Source organism: Quercus lobata, chromosome 10 (genome assembly GCF_001633185.2).
Source record: "Quercus lobata isolate SW786 chromosome 10, ValleyOak3.0 Primary Assembly, whole genome shotgun sequence".
Lineage (NCBI taxonomy): Eukaryota > Viridiplantae > Streptophyta > Magnoliopsida > Fagales > Fagaceae > Quercus > Quercus lobata.
The window spans coordinates 4,508,572-4,527,223 of NC_044913.1; the positions used below are offsets into that span (position 1 = coordinate 4,508,572).

Genomic DNA, 18,652 nt, shown 5'->3' on the forward strand with positions numbered 1-18,652 from the left:
TAAATTACGTGAATCAAACTTTTCGTTAAAAGAAGAATTAGATCAACCTTTCTCGTACATGCTTTTTGTAAAATTCATAATTTCTATAATCTATTCTAATATCCTTAGTAGGAATATGGCAATGAGAAATAGTTTTTTTTTTTTTTTTCTCACAAAAATCCATTTTAAAAATAGTATAATTCATTGATTTTCAAACAAAATGAATTATAAAATGAGAGGAATTGTGAAAGCACACATGGATTAAACTACCTGCTTAATTATTAGTCTAAATTTGAGCACAACTAAAATGGTAAGTTAGAATTTTGTCAATAGGGTTATATTCGGTTCCGCTAGTCTATAATACCAATTTGGAAATCTTTTGTTTCTCAAAAAAAAAAAAATAATAATAATGGAAATCTTTTCTCACACCCCATTCGATGAGGCTATTGGCATAATTTTAGACCCATCTTTGGGATGGGTTTCACCTAAGTAATTTTGATCCATGAAAATTCATTGATTTATTGATTCCTTAAATTTCTTGTAGCATAATGATTCAGCAGCTATAGCTTTCTTAAGCAATGGGTCATCTAGAAACTCCACCCTCATACCAAATCTATCATCACCGTCATAAGTTCTCTCATGAAATTCCTAGCCATCTTCTACCACTTTAGAGATGTTCCTGTTTTGAAATTAAGTTCAAAAAAATAACTAAGAAATAGACCCTTATGCCTTATATTTAATTGAATGATTAGAGACTATTGAAAAAAGAGCTAAATCTATAAATTGATTTATACTGGAAATTAATACTTTTGTTAAAATAAGCACTATTTATGAAATTTGAAGTAGCATTTTAGGTAATACTTTTTGGTTATTTCAAAATAGTTTTATGTTATTTTCAAAAAATTCAAGTACATTTATAAATTTATAATATTGCGATTACTTTCAAATGAACAAGTGAGAAGGGATGATCTAATAGTCACAATATATTTGATCAAAGCACTTATTTTAGAGATTTTAAAAGAAGATATTGGTTGATAAAAACATTTATCAACAAGTCATATTAGTGTATATGGAATTCAAATAAAATATTAATAATCATTGATTAAAAGACAACATATATGATATAGATATATGCTGAAGGTACCATTCAAAAACTTTAGTCTACGAAGAAGAAAGTGTAAGAGGAAAAATGGGTTGCTGCATATTAATTATGATGTAACATTTAATTTGAAGCTCGTAGATTTTTTTTTTTTTTTTAAATTTATAAAAAAATCGATCTTTATGACATATATGACTTCGGACGGTAGTAATGAAATGAATGAATGCTTAAGCAAGACGAAAAGGTATATGGTACTAACATTACCCTAAAAAAAGGGGTTTTTTTTTTTAAATGGTGAGTTATTTAAAAATATGACTTTTATTAATACAAATTATGAATTGAGTTATTTTTATTTCGTAAAATAATGCCATTTGGTTACTATTACAAGCTTCCAAGACAGTTTTTACACGATTAGCTGGCAACTTAAAATCATCTCAGGTATGATTTCAAAATAAATAGATTCCAATTTATGAAAAAAATTATCCATAGGTTGGGCCCCTTTAATTAATTATAAGTTGCCAGATTTTTTTTTTTTAAAGAATACTAAATATTTTTAAAACACACACAGGGAGAGGGGAGAAAGTTTTTTAAAGAAATGTTACAGTGATATATATCCAAAATGGTGTAACTCTTAAATATATAGTACAAACTTTAAATCTCTTAAACTTATACTCATTTTCCTATATGAGATTAACCCACTGTTTTTTCTTTTAAGAATACTAAGTATTTTTAACATACACAGGAAGAGAGAAGAAGGTTTTTTAAAGAAGTTGGGCCCCTCTAATTAATAAGTTGCCAGATTTTAGTCTACCAGTTTTAAATTTATGAAATTTAGTAGCATATGCTAACTAAATTTTGTTCTAAAGCAATTCAAGAATACAAGAAAATTTGGAATATCTGAAATTCGATTCTAATATTCTTTTTCTTTGATAAATACCTATTAATTCATTGCTTTCATGGGTTACCATTGTGCTACGTTAGTTTAGAAGAGATTGGTTGAAACTCGAAACCCAAAATCAACTATCCAGATCCAGTGTAATTATCTATTAATTCAATTATGTGATCACATATACAATACTAAAAACCACCACAAAAAAAAAAAATTTAAAAAAAAAAATCAATAAGCAAAGCAATGAAACAAAGATTTGGTGATGAAGTGGAAAATTAATGCATAACATTTCCATAAGAAAGATTACCATAAGGGTGACATGCTAGCTCCATGTGAAGAAATCTCCTATAAAAGAATGAGTTACAATCTAGAACAAGACCCTTGTTGCCTAGACACTACATCCAATAAATAAACTCATTGATGTGGCTGATAGCAGCTTTGAAATCTCTCAAAAGTAACTTCTCATTTATGGACCCTTTCATGAACGACCTTCTTGTGTTATGGATCAAAACACTGACTCCAAGACACCTCCTTGAAGGTTTGAAACTATAATGAACTTTATTATTAGGTTGAGGTTCCAAGATCTTCGATCACTAGTATGGATACTAGGGGTGTCAAATGGGTGGGTTTGGGGTAGACATAATTGGGTTGGGTATATAAAACTCATTTACCCATTAAAACCCATTTAACTAATTGCTTTTAACCCAAATCCAACCCAACCCAATTCTTATGGGTAAACTCCAACCCCACCCAATTATTGTTTCATGAAGAAAAAAGAAACCTATTTAACTAATTGCTTCTAATCTAAATCCATCTCTCTCTCTTCAAAACCCTAAATTTTTTATTTAAAAAAGAAGAAGCTAATAATCTCTACTCCAATGGCTTCCAACCCTAAGGTCTTCTTCAACATGACCATCGACGGCCAACCTACCGACCGTATCATCATGGAGCTCTACATCAACATGGTTCCTCGCACCGCCGAGAACTTCCGAGCTCTTTGCACTAGTGAGAAGGGCGCTGGCCGCTTCGACAAGCCGCTCCACTATAAGGGATCATCATTCCACCGTGTGATCCCTAGATTCATGTGCCAGGGAGGCGACTTCACCGCCGAAAACGGCACTGGAGGAGAGTCGATCTATGGCACCAAGTTTGCCGACGAGAACTTCATGAAGAAGCACACCGGCCCTAGAGTCCTCTCCATGGCCAATGCCAGTCCCAGAACCAACGGATCTCAGTTATTCATCTACACCGCCAAGACTGAGTGGCTCAATGGAAAGCATGTCTTGTTTGGCCAGATCATCGAGGGCATAGACCCTGAAACGTCTGAGGGCTGGGTTTCTTTTTTCTTTTTTTTCTTTTCTTTTTTTTATGGGAAGGGCTAGGTTGAATTTGGGTATATTGTTTTTGAGTTAAATGGGATTCAATGGTTTTTTAGTTAAAACTCAATAATCACTGGGTCTAATTGGGTTAATGTCTATTTAACCCAACTAATAATTTAGTGGGTTTGGGTTCAATTAGAGTAGATGGGTTTGGATGGGCAAATGGATTTGGACTTATTTTGCCACCCCTAATAGATACACACTTAAGATTATATATGCATATTCTGAATTCACATAATCACTCAAAATGGAGGCTACAAATCTACAATATCAATTAATACGCTAACTTCAATTAAAATACGTAAGTGAAACTACTGAGCCTGGAACTATCAATCAATCAAGTATCGATCTAAGAATTGTTGAAACCTTTCTTTCAATCGATCGAACATTTGTCAAAACTCAAAACTTGAAACTCAATTGATCCATGCATCCTTTGAGAACTACAACATTTCTTCTCTTTTTTCTTTTTATTTTTTTATTTTTTAAGTCTAATAGTCCAAAAATGTTGAGCCACTGTGATAATGGCATGACAAGTGAACCCAACGGTCCTAATAGAACATACTACTGTTGCATTTCTTCAACTCCCTCCTTGACTCCTTGTGCCATTTAGATAGATGAAAATATTTGAATTTGAGATTTTTATTCTACCTTTTTTCTCTGTTTTTGTTAAAGTGGAGAACTTATTTTCTAATTTTGGTACCATAGGAAAATGTTTCTGTAATCAAGTAAAAACAAGTCGAATTGAATGGCAAATTTTTCCCTTTTTTCAAGCTCTAAAAAAAAAATTCAAAACATTGCATACTCAACAAGACGAGAATTATATTAAAAAGATTAAAATTTATTAATTAAAAAAATAGATGAATAAAACTTGAATTCTATTTTTAAAAAATAAATTTTAAGAAAGTTGTCATAACTTAAATATAATCTATCGATTATATATATATTAAAAAGATTAAGAAGTGTTTTTTTTTAGGGCTGTCCAAACCCATTTAGAGACCTGACCCACCCGAAGAAACCGATCGAAACCAAAAACCGACTCGCTAGAGTCGGTTTCAGTTTCTCTCCCCTCAAAACCCTAAAAACTTGAAAAAGCCAAACCGATCGGTGAAAAACCCATATTCTAGCAAAAAAAAAACCCGGATTCAGGCGATATTTCACTTAGATCGGTGAAATTTTGACAGGATTTGGCAAAATCTCATCGAATCTAGTGAGATTGCCACCAGATCTGGTGAAATCTCATAGATTCCGATGAGATTTTCGCTGAATCTGGGTTTTTCTCACTGTTTTCTCAAAGTTTCCTCTCTGTTTTCTCAGATCTATGACGCCGACCAACCCATCCGCCATCCATTGAAGGTCTGATCTGCCCAACCCATCTACTCCGGCGTTTGGCGACGGGTGACATTTTCTACCACCTGATTTCGTCGGGGGTTGGTTCCTGGTTGGGCTTAAACTCGACCTGAACCGACCTGTGGACAGCCTTAGTTGTTGTTGTTGTTGTTTTTTTGTTTTTTTTTTTTAATGAAAATTGTCAATGTCGCAACCAAACAAAATAAAAATAATAATAAAATAAAAATGTTTTATAGAAAACGAGTCTATATGAAACAAAGGGAGCAGGCTAAATCCTGTAGAGATTCAGATTTTCAATTGTGACAAAAATAATTTCCTTTTCATCCACATGAACGAAGTTGATGTCCAAGTCCCTAGCCTATCAGCATCAAGTTTTTTTTTTAAATAACATCAGCAGCATGCAAGTTTCAGTTGCTCATGCATGTCCAAGCAGGCCTACAAACCTCCAATATTGCCGTTTGATTATAAAACTAAATATTTCAACTTTGGACCAACACAATCTGGAAACCAAAAACGGAAAAAAGCAGTTCAAAATTAAAGAAAAGCCAAAACTAAGACCGTTAGGTTCGGAATTGTTTGTTGCTTCCATGGACCCATTTCGTTGAATTCTTTTTCCCACAACCCAATGGAAATCTGAAATACACCGACCAGCGCACTCATAATCAGTCCTTTTCAGTGTCCTAGTGCATTTATCAGACAGTGAACAACTGACAATGTCTTTGTAAATTACCTAATGTAAATTCTTGCAAGGAATTCTATCCAAAATATTCTTTTGATAATGAAGATAGTAAATATATGTGAAACAGTTCATGAGTACAGCTGTATAGGTCTCGCATATAAAAATATATGATATATAGTAATTTTTTATAAGAACAGGTAAGTGTGATAGGCAATGACGGTTGATTTTTGTATCTATAGGTTTTCTATTAAAAAAAAAAAAATCTCCGTGATTAATTAGTAATTTTACATCTAAAAAAAAAAGTTTAAGTAATATTTTTTTAAAAAAAATTAAGTCATTTAAATATATAAAAAGTCCGAATTCAATTTTCGCCTAACCCCCAAATGCATACATCAGTGCTTGACAAATCGTCGTGAAATTAATTTAATTATAGTCAAAAAAGTTGAAAGGCGGTTCACGATAATCCTCTCTTTTAATACTTTTTCAATTGCCTTTTCACTGCAGGTTTATAGATCGATAGAAAAAAACAAGAAATGAGTTAAAGTGTGCTTTTCTTTCTACTACCTTTCATCTTCAATACCTACCAAAAACACACACTCTCTCTCCCTCTCTCTCTCTCTCTTTTATTTGATTCATACATCATACCCTTCAGTTAAACTCAACTCAGCCTTTGAATCCATGAAATAGAACCATTTTTTTAACTTTGACATACTCACACTTTCACTACTTAATGGCGGTTCCTAACACACAAACAGAACTACCCGCTTCAGCTCAAACCCCACTTATTATATTAGACTCAAACCAACAAGAAGAACTAAATGACACTCAACTAAATCACTCCCTCCATCGCTTAGAAACATTTCTTAGAATCTTTGGCTTCTGCCAATACTCTGCTTTAAGCATCACTCTGTCATGGCTCGTATTTCTTCTTCTAGGTGTTGCACTTCCACTTTCTATAATCGAGCTCTCTTATTGTTCCAACTGCGAGAAGTATCAGATCAAAAACTTTGAGCTTGAGATTCTGGTTTCTGAGTCCCTTTTGGCAGCCATTTCTCTGCTGTTCATTTCACACAACCTTCGCAAGTATGGTGAAAGGAAGTTTCTGTTTGTGGATCGGTGTCATGGTCATATGACACAGTTTCGTGAAGAATACTTACAAAAGATCAACGTGAGCAATACCCAACTTTCTTCTTTCTTGCTTGCAATTTAGAGCCTTTCAAAACACACATCTACTAGTGTTTAATATTACGAATTTGGAGTTTTTACTATATAATTGGAACTATCATGTTTGGCTAATGAATTTGTTTATTGAACTTGGGGTGAAGTTTGTACTAACACAGTTAAGAGAATAGAATTCTATGAAATTATATATGAATATGTTCCCTGTGTGTTATATATGACTATGTTTCCGATTGGTATTGTTATAGGAATTAGAGCTTTTATATTATCTATCAAGCTTTAGTAGCAGAGCTTTTTCTGATAAAGTGCTTTAAGTGAAAAAGCTTTAATATTTTGAACTTTAGGCAAATTACAGTGAATAGTTCTTCTTTAAGGGTCTACATGGTTCATGAGTTCATCTGCTGTTGTAGCTTTTTTGCACTAATATCTGGGCAGATCTCCTTTTCTTATGTACTCAACAGTAGTAAATTATTGAATAAAAATTTAGCATTTTGAGCGTTTGGTAAATTACATGAATAGTACTTTAATGGTCTGTCTGGTCCATCAGCATATATACAATTATAATTTTTTTGCACTGATATCTGTTGCGGACAGCACACCTTATTAGATTGGATTTCATTAATTAAGGATTTCATTTAATTTTAAGGTGGTTTATCTTATATTAGATAATTGATTAATGAAATTTCAAATTGGAGATTTTCCAAATTGGGTGCTGATGCCTAAATTTTCTTGCTTGATGATTCCAGGCAACCCCTAAGTGCTGATTCTTAGGGTTATCTTTTTCTTGTTATATTATTTTCCTCTTGATTGTCCTGCATCAATATCTGGGCAGATATCATTTTCTTATGTATTCATCTTATACCACAGCAGTAAATTATAAAATAGACAAATCTTTTTCTTCAGGGTTTCTTTCGCTTGTTGGCAGTGTGGCTATTACCATGCTTCCTTTTAAAGACTGTTCGCGACGTCATTCGTATGGTATATGCGCACAATGATTCATGGTGGCTATCTGTTGCTACATTATTTGCCTCGCTGGTTTCATGGACTTATTCAACCACAATCTTTCTATCAGGCAGTGCTCTTTTCAATTTGGTCTGCAACTTGCAAATTATACACTTTGAAAACTATGGGAAGCTTTTGGAAAGGGATCTTGATGTTTCAGTGTACATAGAGGAGCACATTCGTCTAAAGCATAATCTATCCAAAATTAGCCACAGGTTCCGAATATATCTTGTTCTGGAGTTGTTAGTTGTGACAGCTAGTCAATTTGTGGCTCTGCTAGAGACCACGGGAAACCCTGATATTATTAATTTCATCAATGGTGGTGATTTTGCAGTAAGTGCAGAAAGTGTGTTCCTTCATAGGTAGAGATTTCATAGATGATATCATATTGAATCTTAAAAAGTTGATATTAATATTTCAAGCATAATTTTAAGAAATCTGATTAAAAATTTCTTCTATTTTGGATATTAATCCTTTTTTTTCTTTTTTTTCATCTTCTTTTTTCAAGAAAAAAAATATTCACATAGATATTTTATGTGCATAGAGCTTCATAGCATTCCACATAACTAAATGAAATTTGCATAATTTTGTATAATAGTTCAAGAACTCACATAATTTTCATTCTTACGGTGCTTAATTGGGGCTGTGGTAGGTATCCTCTATCGTTGAGCTTGTTGGGCTCATAATTTGCCTTCATTCAGCTGCAAAGATTTCATATAGATCTCTAAGTCTTGCAGCAATTTCAAGCAGATGGCATGCTTTAGTTACGTGCAACCCCAATGATGTTTCTCAAAGGGGAATTTCAAGTAATGGTGGGAACTTGGAGGCTGCTATTTCAGCAGGTTCATTGCCCATCAACTACTCAGAAAGTGATCTGGAGTCGATCGATTATTTCCCAGTACCTACAAATACTCAAATGGCCTCTTACATATCCATGTATCATAAGAGACAAGCTTTTGGTACATCTATAAACACTTTCTGTACCATTGTCTTAAAAAAAATGCAGCTGAAGATAGCCATTTACTAGAATAACTTGGCTAATGGATTTACATTCTATATGATAGTCGTTTTGTGATGCATCAGTTTTGTTTTCTCCCTGATAGTTAGGACATGTTGATTAAATTAGTGTCAGCAAGCTAACACTCAATTGAGTGAGAGCTTTATTGCATCAGAAATGCAATGGCTCTCTTGTTGCAGGTCTTTCAAGAGACTTAGGATTACTCTCTCTTCCTCACAAATAGACAGATTAGAGATGTTTGTTACACCTCAACCTGATTATTAATTAATTTCAGCTGCAGATTTCCCTTTTTATCATTCTCCTATATTTAAGGTCAATAAGTCTTCACCTTCAATTTTGTCCAAGTCACGCCCTTGCAACATGCTGCTTTACACGCTGCTTTACACTAAACTGATCATATCACACATATCATCTTTATTATTCACAAACAATGGATATACTTATTGCTCTGAATTTTTGTACATGCTCATGAAGTTTTAATCAACTTCACTTGGTTTTGCAGTTATGTACATGCAGTCCAACCTTGGCGGAGCAACCATATATGGATGGACGATTGATAGGCCACTTATTAATACAATTTTCTTTCTCGAGTTCTCCCTAGTTCTTTTTGTACTAGGGAAGACCATAACTTTCACTACGAAGTGACAGTGTTAAGAACCCACTTGGACAACAGTGGCAAGGCAACCTTTTGTCCAGCCTGTTTTTTTTAAAGGCAGCAGACTGATTACACCAGCAAGACTGCTTGTGCCTTGCAGTTCATTAGCTTCTAATCGAGAATTAAAACTTTATTTATGCCTAACATAATATTGTTGCCAGGTATAACTGACAGATATTATTGGACTTTTTTTTTTTTTGTAAGACTATATTATATAATGAAGTAGTTTCACACGGTTCATTCTATTTGCCAATGCCGTGAGATAACACTATCAATCACCAATCTAAAGGTCCTTTCAACTAAGAAATTTTAAGTTATGGCTGAAAAGCATACATCTCTCCAGCAAAATGTTGTGTAATCCTGTTTCGCATACTTGGTGCGTAAGTGTTCCTCATACTCATCAACAATTTACGTTACCAGCATAGTTGTTAGTATCAATTAATATGATTTACTGCCATGGTATCTTCTCAACAGGATCAATTAATATGGCCTACTATTGTGGGTAAGCGTACCATTAAAGAAGCAACTAGATATCTATATGAAATCAAGGATACAACAGTTGGCCCTAGTGAATGGAATTGGATATGGAAAATTCAATGGGTATACAAAATTCAAATTTTCATATGGAAATGTTGCCATAATCGACTCCCAGATCCTTTTAAGCAAATATCCTCCATGATATTGATCCTACTTGTCCTCAATGCAGTCATGTTGAAACAACCTCACATGTTATTAGAAATTGTCCTTGGGATAAAGAATTCTGCATAAATTTACCAAGACAAAGAGTTTTTTTTTTTTTTTTCACTCTCCTATGGTTAATTGGTTAAAAGTAAATCTCCCCACTACAAACCTTTAGGTTCTTCTTTTACACCCTGAAACATTATAATGCTTATGGTCTTTGGCACCTCTGACTTGCTCGTAATAATAGGATTTTAGCTTCTCTCCATCAATGCATTTACAAGACACAATAACTAGTCTCAGAATTTTTCTAATTGGCACACTCCTCTGTTTTTACAAAAACTAAAATCAACACACATAGTAGTGTACAAGATAAACCCAGGATTTGTGGGGAGAGGGGGCGTCCTGAAGGATAGCCAAGGGAATTGGATTAATGGCTTTTCAATGCATATTGATTTTGACACAAATAATGCTGCAAAATTATAGGCAGTTAGACAACGTTTATCAATTACCTGGGAACTTGATTACAAATTTATAGACTTGCAAATTAATTTCGATATTGTGATACGTTGGTTAACATCAAATGAGACTACGACTCTGCCTATGGCTCCATTAATTTGTGATTGTAGGGCCCGACTAAGTAGAGCATGGACCGTCCTACCACGTCACATCTTTCGTGAAGCTAATAATATCGCAGATGGTTTGGCCAAGAGAGGAGTAATGCAAAGAAACAACCTAGTAAAATATGCACAATGTCCTACTTTTGTAATTAATCCCTATATATGGGATCTTTTGAAAAAAAAAAGAAAAAAAAGAAAAAGCACTCCCAGAGTATCTCTTAACATCCTTGAACACGAGACTCCATCTGGAAATGACTAATAGACCAACTTTTATAACTACTATTTAATCAAATAAAACATTCCCTCTTTCTACCAAAAAATAAGCATATTTGTTGGTATCGTTTAGGGTCTGTTTAGATAGAACTTATTTTGCTGAAATTGAAAAAATGTGTGAATAGTGCTGTGGGACCCATTTTTAATGAAAAAGTTGATAAAAAGTGGAGTTTGTGGGATCCGTGAACAGTGCATAAGTGCACTGTTCACAGAGGACCGGGTCAACAATTGCTGCTGGGGAGAATAAAAAAAAAAAAACGCAGAAAACGTGAAACGTAGACGCGCAACGCTCTATACAAACACACACTTAGTATCACATAGTTGTGTCATACGTATTGTGTTATGTATCGGTTGAAGGTAAAAAGTAGCTTATCATAGATATGTATTGATCATGCTCATAAATCTGCATCGTATAAATCATATGTATCAGACAATACATAGATATATGATAGATTAGATTTATTTTTTATGGATAAAATTTGTCCTTTGATTAAATTGTTAAAAAAATCTCTATTCACTTAATTTTCAATCCATCCTCTAGGTGGGACCTTTTAAGTTTTGGCCTCCATTATTTTTTTTTATTTTTTTTTATTTTTTTTTCGGTAAAACAAGCTTTAACATTACTTAGGAATTCACAAGTCTATTACAACGTAAATTAGCCTTATCAAAAGCTAATATATCCTCCACCACAGACGGTGGGTTACAAAATATTACAAAACAAGACAAAAGTTGCGCTCCTAACTTAGCCAATGCATCAGCGCATTGGTTTGCTTCCCGGAAGGCATGGATCACGCGCTTGCTTGGGATTTCCTTCAAGAGACTCCTGCAATCAGATAAGAGAGGCTCCATTAAGAGATTTTCAGTTTCATTATTCATTAGAGTAACTATACTCAATGCATCAAGTTCAACAATAAGTTGCTGGATGCCCATCTCCTTAGCTAACAACAACCCGTCTCTCAGAGCCCAAAGCTCAGCCAAAGCACTATTGGTGAATCCAAGGCCTCTAGCAAACCCCTTCAGCCAAGTCCCCTCATGATCTCTAATTAAACCCCCTCCACCAGCTCTATCCGGCCTCCTCATTGCTGAACCATCGGTATTAAGTTTCATCCAACCCCTTGGAGGCTTCTCCCACCCCACGGGGACAATGGTTCTTTGGTGTTTGATCTTAGAAGCAAGACCAATGGCAAAATATTCAGTACCGGCTTGGAAACATTTCCTCCAACAGTGAGTATCCACCACACCAGTCCTAAATATAAAATTATTTCTATGAGTCCATAGGTGCCACAAACCCATAGGAAATAGCACTCTCCAAGGAATGCCTTTCACAGCAGCATTCATGCCAACATTACAATTGTATTCCAGCCAAGTTTTAAAGGGTAGGTTAAAAGAATTCATGTTACAATGGGGCACTTGCAGCTGTGACCAGAACTGATGGGCAACTTCACAGCTCCTAAATAAGTGTTCAATAGATTCATTATGCTTGCAACACATTTTACACAAAGGATCAAGGCTTAAACCTCTTGAACCCAACACTTGTGCTGTAGGAAGACTATCATGAAGACATTGCCAAATAAGGAATTGGATCTTTGGCAAGGTTTCAGATTTCCAAACCCAACTATATGACAAAGTACCCGGGTTCAGGGGATTTAATCCCCTTGCAAGCATTGGCCTCCATTATTACTTAGCTTGGAAAAATTACTTGACACACAAACAAAAAAAAAAAAAAAAAAACCTGACACATCCAAACCTCACCCCACTTGTCTACGAAGCCAAACCCCAATGACCAATTGGCACTCCCATACCAATATGAACAGATTGAGTGCGTCGACGCCGGACGATACCAAAAAAAAAAAAAAAAATGCAAAATCCATATAAATCAACAAAACCATACCAATATGAACAGATTGATATCCAAACCCATCAAAATTTCGAAACCTAATAAATTTTGGGGAAATAACTAATCAAACAATAAACAGAAATTAAAACAAACCTTGAGGTTGGGTGCGTCAGCGCCGGCACAGAACGACGCCGTGGCGGCGGGGTGGAGCTCCGGTAGTCAGAGGAGAGGAGGAGATGGAATGGGTTAGGCGTCGGTGCTGTTTCTCCACGTAAGGGCTTCTGATCTGATGATTTTAGTTTTAATTGAGTAATAATCCTGTGTGATAGAGTGTACTGCTTCCTCATTAAATGTCTCACGTGACAGATCCTGATTGGTGGCGTAAATAAGCCCTTTTCTGCCAGCTCCGCACAGGACAGAAGATATTGAATTGGTGGCGTAAAGCTGAAAGGAGAAAGAGCCGTTGGGTTGTGGGAGTCTCTGTCCTCCTGAGAGAGATGAAGGAAAGAAATGGAGAGTTGGGAAAATCAAAGAGAAGCTGAAAGGAGAAAGAGCCGTTGGAGTGATTTGGAACGGTATATGACCTGAACTGCATTATATATGAACTGAACTGCAATCACCTTGATATTGTCTAAAACACTTCCAGTATTTCTTCCTTTTCTTCTTTCTTTTGCTTGTGCCTCTTTCCCCCCTACCTACTCCCTTACCTATCCCGATCAGTTTGTAACTAAAGGGAGTTGGTGGAGTGCCGCGAACCGAACCAGCTCGCCTCTTGCCTCAACTGACAACTCGGAGCTGAGCTTTCCTTTTCCGGCGAAGCCCATCTCAGTGTGAAGATAGAGGATGAACTGTGCCTCCTCCATATCAGAAATTGGTAGCACCTTCTTGTCTTTGAGCTTCTCAAAGACTTTCTGGACATTGTTCTTCAAAGAAGGCGGAGAACAATGTCCAGAAAGTCTTTGAGAAGCTCAAAGACAAGAAGGTGCTACCAATTTCTGACATGGAGGAGGCACAGTTCATCCTCTATCTTCACACTGAGATGGGCTTCGCCGGAAAAGGAAAGCTCAGCTCCGAGTTGTCAGTTGAGGCAAGAGGCGAGCTGGTTCGGTTCGCGGCACTCCACCAACTCCCTTTAGTTACAAACTGATCGGGATAGGTAAGGGAGTAGGTAGGGGGGTTTGGGATCGCTAGAGTTGGATTTAGCTAATACTCTGTAACAGGCACTTTAGATATCTTTTTTTTCTTTCTTTTTTTTAGTTTATTATTTCTGTTATACTTGTAGGTTTTGTAACTTATATATGGCATGATTTTCCTGTGCTTTTGTGAGTAATTTTTAAAAGCTAGAAATGCACTTTATTTGCTTCTCCCCCAATCCAACCCAATGCAACCTTTTTTTTCCCCAGATAAATTATAATTTTAGTGGCTGAAATTTGGTGGAGGTTCGATTTTGGTCTCTCCATCTCTTTTATTTATTTATTATATGACTAACAGGTTGCGCCAAAATATCCATTGTTTAGGGACCAAAATTAGCCACAGGTTCCAAATATATCTTGTTCTGGAGTTGTTAGTTGTGACAGCTAGTCAATTTGTGGCTCTGCTAGAGACCACGGGAAACCCTGATCTTATTAACTTCATAAATGGTGGTGATTTTGCAGTAAGTGCAGAAAGTGTGTTCCTTCGTAGGTAGAGATTTCATAGATGATATCATATTGAATCTTAAAACATTGATATTAATATTTCAAGCATAATTTTAAGAAATCTGATTAAACATTTCTTCTATTTTGGACATTAATCCTTTGTTTTTTTCTTTTTCATCTTCTTTTTTCTAGAAAAAAAAAATATTCACATAGATATTATATGTGCATAGAGCTTCCATAGCATTCCACACAACTAAATGAAATTTGCATTACTTTGTATAACAGTTCAAGAACTTGCATAATTTTCATTCTTACGGTGCTTAATTGGGGCTGTGGCAGGTATCTTCTATCGTTGAGCTTGTTGGGCTCATAATTTGCCTTCATTCAGCTGCAAAGATTTCATATAGATCTCTAAGTCTTGCAGCAATTTCAAGCAGATGTCATGCTTTAGTTACGTGCAACCCCAATGATGTTTCTCAAAGGGGAATTTCAAGTAATGGAGGGAACTTGGAGGCTGCTATTCCAGCAGGTTCATTGCCCATCAACTACTCAGAAAGTGATCTGGAGTCGATCGATTATTTCCCAGTACCTACAAATACTCAAATGGCCTCTTACATATCCATGAATCATAAGAGACAAGCTTTTGGTACATCTACAAACACTTTCTGTACTATTGTCTTAAAAAAATGCAGCTGAAGGTAGCCATTGACTAGAATAACTTGACTAATGGATTTACATTCTATATGATAGTTGTTTTGTGATTCGTCAGTTTTGTTTTCTCCCTGATAGTTAGGACGTGTTGATTAAATTATGTCAGCAAGCTAGCACTCAATTGAGTGAGAGCTTTATTGCATCAGAAATGCAATGGCTCTGTGAAAACTGATTTGGGAAAAATGATTTCATTGATTATTAGAATTACAAGACTAAACTATATATATATATACAAGCCACAGAGTAACTAACTAGCGGAAAAGGTGCTAACAGAATATCACTAATCATCACATCAAAACTACAAGTCGTTTGCATGCTCAAAACTACAGGTCGTTCTATTGTTCATTTACTTCTTGACTTCCCCTGTTTCTCTTGTCTGCACTGTCAGCTTCTTCAATAGCAGCTTTAGGTGCCATCTTTAATTGATAGGCTCTCTTGCTGCGAGTCTTTCAGGAGACTTAGGATTACTCTCTCTTCCTCACAAATAGACACAGATTAGACTTCAGAGATGTATGTTACAACTCAACCTGATAACTAATTCATTTCAGCTGCAGATTTCCCTTTTTGCCATTCTACTATATTTAAGGTCAATAAGTCTTCACCTTCAATTTTGTCCAAGTCATGCACTTGCAACATACTGCTTTACACTAAACTGATCATCTCACACATATCATCTTTATTATTCACACACAATGGATACACTTATTGCTCTGAATTTATGTACATGCTCATGAAGTTTTAATCAACTTCACTTGGTTTTGCAGTTATGTACATGCAGTCCAACCTTGGCGGAGCAACCATATTCGGATGGACGATTGATAGGCCGCTTATTAATACAATTTTCTTTCTCGAGTTCTCCCTAGTTCTTTTTGTACTAGGGAAGACCATAACTTTCACTACGAAGTGACAAAGTTAAGAACCCACTTGGACAACAGTGGCAAGGTAATCTTTTGTCTGGCCTGTTTTTTTTAAGGCAGCAGACTGATTACACCAGCAAGACTGCTTGTGCCTTGCAGTTCATTAGCTTCTAATCAAGAATTAAAACTTTGTTTATGCCTGACATAATATTGTTCAAGAATTAAAACTTAGTTTATGCCTGACATAATATTGTTGCCAGGTATAACTGACAGATATTATTGGACTTTTTTTTTTTGTAAGACTATATTATATAATGAAGTAGTTTCACACGGCTCATTCTATTTGCCAGTACCGTGAGATAACACCATCATCAATCACCAGTCTAAAGGTCCTTTCAACTAAGAAATTTTAAGTCATGACTGAAAAGCATACATCTCTCCAGCAAAATGTTGTATAATCCTGTTTCCCATACATGGTGCGTAAGTGTTGCTCATACTCATCAACAATTTACGTTACCAGCATAGTTGTTAGTATCAATTAATATGGCTTACTGCCATGGTGTCTTCTCAACAGGATCAATTAATATGGCCTACTATTGTGGGTAAGTGTACTATTAAAGAAGCAACTAGATATCTATACGAAATCAAGGATACAGCAACTGGCCCTAGTGAATGGAATTGGATATGGAAAATTCCATGTGTACACAAAATTCAAATTTTCATATGGAAATGTTGCCATAATCGACTCCCTACCAGATTCTTTTTAGCAAATATCCACCTTGATATTGATCCTACTTGTCCTCGATGCAGTCATGTTGAACAACCTCACATGTAATTAGAAATTGTCCATGGGATAAAGAATTCTGGATAAATTTACCAGGACAAAGAGAATTTTATTTATTTTTTTATTTTTTTCACTCCCCTATGGTTAATTGGTTAAAAGCAAATCTCCCCAATACAAACCTTGTAGGTTCTTCTTTTACACCTTGAAACATTATATTTTCTTATGGTCTTTGGCACCTCTGACTTGCTCATAATAATAGGATTTTTAGCTTCTCTCCATCAATGCATTTACAAGACACAACAACTAGCCTCAGAATTTTTCTAATTAGCACACTCTATTTTTACAAAAACTAAAATCACCACACATATTTCACGCCCCCCCCCCCCAAAAAAAAAAAAAAAAAAACACAAAATCCTTTTATAGCTTTGAATACTCATAGTAGTGTACTAGATAACCCAAGATTGCGGGGAGAGGGGGCATCCTTAAGGACAGCCAAGGGAATTGGATTAATGGCTTTTCAATGCATATTGATTTTGACACAAATAATGTTGCAAAATTATAGGCAATTAGACAAGGTTTATCAATTGTCTGGGAACTTGATTACAAATTTATAGACTTGCAAATTAATTTCGATATTGTGATATGTTGGTTAACATCAAATGAGATTACAACTCTGCCTATGACTCCATTAATTTGTGATTGCAGGCCCTACTTAGTAGAGCATGGACCATCCCACCACGTCACATCTTTCGTATCATAGATGTTTGGCCAAGAAAGAAGTAATGCAAAGAAGCAGCATAGTAAAATATGCACAATGTCCTACTTTTGTAATTAATCCCTATATATGTGATCTTTTGGAAAAAAAAAAAAAAGCACTCCCAAAACATCTCTTAACATCCTTGAACGCTAGACTCCGTCTAGAAATGACTAATGGACCAACTTTTATAACTACTATTTAATCAAATAAAACATTCCCTCTTTCTACCAAAAAATAAACATATTTCTTAGCATAGCTTAGTATCACATAGTTGTGTCATACATATTGTGTTATGTATCGGTTGAAGGTAAAAAGTAACTTATCATAGATATGTATTGATCATGCTCATAAATCATATGACACATAAATCTGCATCGTATAAATCATATGTATCAGACGATACATAGAAATATGATAGATTAGATTTATTTTTTATGTATAAAATTTGTGCTTTGATTGAATTATTAAAAAAAATTAGGCCACTTGATTGAGCCCACTAATTTAATTCTGAGGGCCAGAGCACAAGCGTAAGTCGGGAAAAGCTTATACTTGAGGAAAATGGTGAATGCAATGGAATAATATGAAGGCCTTTAGCTGTTTATTTGTTTGTCCGCTTTCTAAGAAAAATTACAACATCAGTAATTAACAACTAACAAAATGCACGTGTAGATACCAGGTAATGAATAACAAAAAGTTTATTTTATTGCAGAAAAATGAGAGGAAGTGCAGATTCATATTTTTATGGATCAAATACTTGAATAAACAAAAATTAAAATTCACATAACTTGCATAAACTCTGCATCTTATCCATACTGCCAAAGGTACAACATTTCACCATCATCTTTGAGTAAAGCATTTTCCTCACCCAATAACATCGTTGCTCATCAATGACACTATCATGGAAACCTTGGACCTCATCATCCACCATCTTTACTGCTTTGATTGAAAAACTAAATACATTATATGAGTAAAAATGTAAAATATGTAAATAAAAACTCTGATCATGCAATTGTATGTAATGGTGAGTGTTTGCAAGGAAAGTGTCAGCTATTTCAATTTGAATAGCTAAAAAGTATCAAGAACCTTCAGTACCTCATTTAGTATCCAATATGCGATAAAATTAAATCATCTAACAAATAAACTTCAAAAGAAAGTAGAACAGAATTTTCAAGGTGATTAATAGCAGCTCAGTGTCATGTTATTATAAGGAAATTACCTTTTTGCCCACCCATAATAACTAATAATAACATATCACGTAGCAGAAACAAAAGG

The 18,652-nt window shown here is 35.0% G+C and overlaps 3 protein-coding genes across 4 annotated transcripts; all 3 read left to right on the forward strand.

Annotated features, from left to right (window-relative positions):
- The first annotated feature begins 2,845 nt into the window (after positions 1 to 2,845).
- LOC115964227 (peptidyl-prolyl cis-trans isomerase 1-like) lies at positions 2,846 to 3,429 on the forward strand. Its single transcript, XM_031083585.1, has 2 exons — positions 2,846 to 3,301; positions 3,403 to 3,429. Exons 1-2 carry the CDS (start codon positions 2,846 to 2,848, stop codon positions 3,427 to 3,429), a joined length of 483 nt encoding a protein of 160 aa, XP_030939445.1.
- Positions 3,430 to 5,923: 2,494 nt separating this feature from the next.
- LOC115965465 lies at positions 5,924 to 9,586 on the forward strand. Its single transcript, XM_031084695.1, has 4 exons — positions 5,924 to 6,540; positions 7,455 to 7,886; positions 8,206 to 8,512; positions 9,074 to 9,586. Exons 1-4 carry the CDS (start codon positions 6,103 to 6,105, stop codon positions 9,214 to 9,216), a joined length of 1,320 nt encoding a protein of 439 aa, XP_030940555.1. The 5' UTR covers positions 5,924 to 6,102; the 3' UTR covers positions 9,217 to 9,586.
- A 3,534-nt stretch (positions 9,587 to 13,120) lies between these two features.
- LOC115965466 lies at positions 13,121 to 16,043 on the forward strand. Of its 2 annotated transcripts, XM_031084696.1 has the most exons (4): positions 13,121 to 13,209; positions 14,126 to 14,288; positions 14,611 to 14,917; positions 15,747 to 16,043. In XM_031084696.1, exons 1-4 carry the CDS (start codon positions 13,145 to 13,147, stop codon positions 15,887 to 15,889), a joined length of 678 nt encoding a protein of 225 aa, XP_030940556.1. In that variant the 5' UTR covers positions 13,121 to 13,144; the 3' UTR covers positions 15,890 to 16,043. The 2 variants fall into 2 exon arrangements, 1 of the variants encoding a protein (XP_030940556.1); XR_004086064.1 differs by lacking the exon at positions 13,121 to 13,209 and having other exon boundaries at positions 14,278 to 14,317.
- The last annotated feature ends 2,609 nt before the right edge of the window (positions 16,044 to 18,652 follow it).